This window comes from Bombus bifarius, unplaced genomic scaffold (assembly GCF_011952205.1).
Source record: "Bombus bifarius isolate JDL3187 unplaced genomic scaffold, Bbif_JDL3187 scf7180000008307, whole genome shotgun sequence".
In the NCBI taxonomy this organism is placed as follows: Eukaryota; Metazoa; Arthropoda; class Insecta; order Hymenoptera; family Apidae; genus Bombus; species Bombus bifarius.
The window spans coordinates 580,117-581,708 of record NW_022884583.1 but is presented as its reverse complement, the minus strand read 5'-3'; the positions used below and the strand labels follow the sequence as shown (position 1 = coordinate 581,708).

Below are 1,592 nucleotides of genomic sequence, written 5' to 3'. Positions count from 1 at the left end.
TAAAATTTTTCGCACAATCGATACTGAACATCTACATTATTACACCGAATAACTATAGCTATATGATCGCTGAGATCAACATATACGAAGTCACTTCTTTTCATCCTGAGAGACAGGTGTGTCTTCGTCATTGGGTTCTTGTTTCGAGATATAATGGTAGTCGAGAAATCTGTAAGCCTGTGTAAGCTGCGCGCAGGAATTGGCGAAGTGGCACGCAAACAGCAACATATTCCGTGGCTGCACCTTCATGGCGAACCTCATGAACATTATAGAGTACAGAGCCAACGCTAGAAATCAATCGGACAAGTTAAAAACGAATAAAGGACGAACACGAGAAAGAGAAAGAAAAGGGAAGAGAAAGATCGTTTTGAAAATGTTCCGTGAACTTTCCATAGAAAAAATGACTAAATTTTCACGTCTTTCAGCACGATCTTCCATCCTCAATGATAGTCTCCGTTCAAACCACGTGTTCCATGGAGGCTCATTAAGAAATAAACGGCGATTCGCTGCGTTCGAGCGGCAATTATTTTATGGGGCCGTTTCTCTGGCCCTCGACGTCCCTCGCCCCCGCGTTGTCCCCGTTCCCAGTCCACCGTCTTGGTCGTGGTCGTGGTCGTCGCGATACGTGATTATTATGAGCGGCGAAATTCGAATTCCCCGAAAGGACCAACGACGAAGCGCGGCCGCGGCGGACTCACCCAAAGTCATTTTGCCGCTAATGATTCTCGGATGCTTTTGCGTGTCGGATATGGCCGCTATGGGTATCATCCAGTTGAACACCGGTCCCCAGAAGTGTGTGCTTGAAAAAAAAAGACATATGCGAAAATAACCAGTAGTAGTTTATCTTCCATAAATTATTTCGTTTCGTGATATAAACAGCGGCGAGGAGCTGTGCGTGCCTAACTGTATCAGGAGAATGGTGAAAACGATATAATATCTCGTTTTCTTATCCTCGTTGATCGTAAAACGAAAAGGAGAAGAGAGGGAAAATATAAAGAAAATAGGATATGTATGAGGAAATTCGAGGATCCAAGATTACATAAGCGCGACCGGAACGATTTTTTCAGGGGGATGCCTGACGGTAATAAAGATTTTACGAGACTAGTTCTTCTATCGTTCTCTTTGTCCCACATTTTTGTCTCCTCCGTTATCTCTCTCGACGCCAATGCAAACATCGTATTCGCATGACGATATCGTGGGATTAAGTTCCTCTTGCGCTCGTTGAGAGCGGCTCGATCACGACGATTACCTCATGAAATAACTCCTCGTCTGCTTGCTGAACAACCCTTTCGATTGTTTTCCCATTTTTGGGATGCTAGTGTGAAAGTATCTCGAGCTTTACGAAGACCTTTCGAAAAAATGTAACCTTCGATCTTAACAACGTGACATAAACGCGTCGAAAGGGATCGATCATTGCTTTTTGATCGAACGATGGTTCAAAATTTCCATTGCATACTTCGTTCCGTTGTAAAGGCGTGAAAGCGAAGAGAAATCGAATCGATCAATCGCTGTAATCAGTCGATAGAAGCCACGAAACAATTAATTCCGCGTCAACATAGCATTTCAAGATTCTCTCTTGAAAACCGATCCAT

The 1,592-nt window shown here is 43.7% G+C and overlaps 1 protein-coding gene across 1 annotated transcript; it reads right to left on the bottom strand.

The window, feature by feature from the left end:
• Positions 1–1,376, bottom strand: LOC117212497 (mitochondrial pyruvate carrier 1-like). Its single transcript, XM_033457388.1, has 3 exons — positions 1,250–1,376; positions 699–799; positions 1–287 (listed from the first exon to the last, which is right to left on the bottom strand). Exons 1-3 carry the CDS (start codon positions 1,303–1,305, stop codon positions 91–93), a joined length of 354 nt encoding a protein of 117 aa, XP_033313279.1. The 5' UTR covers positions 1,306–1,376; the 3' UTR covers positions 1–90.
• Positions 1,377–1,592: the final 216 nt, after the last annotated feature.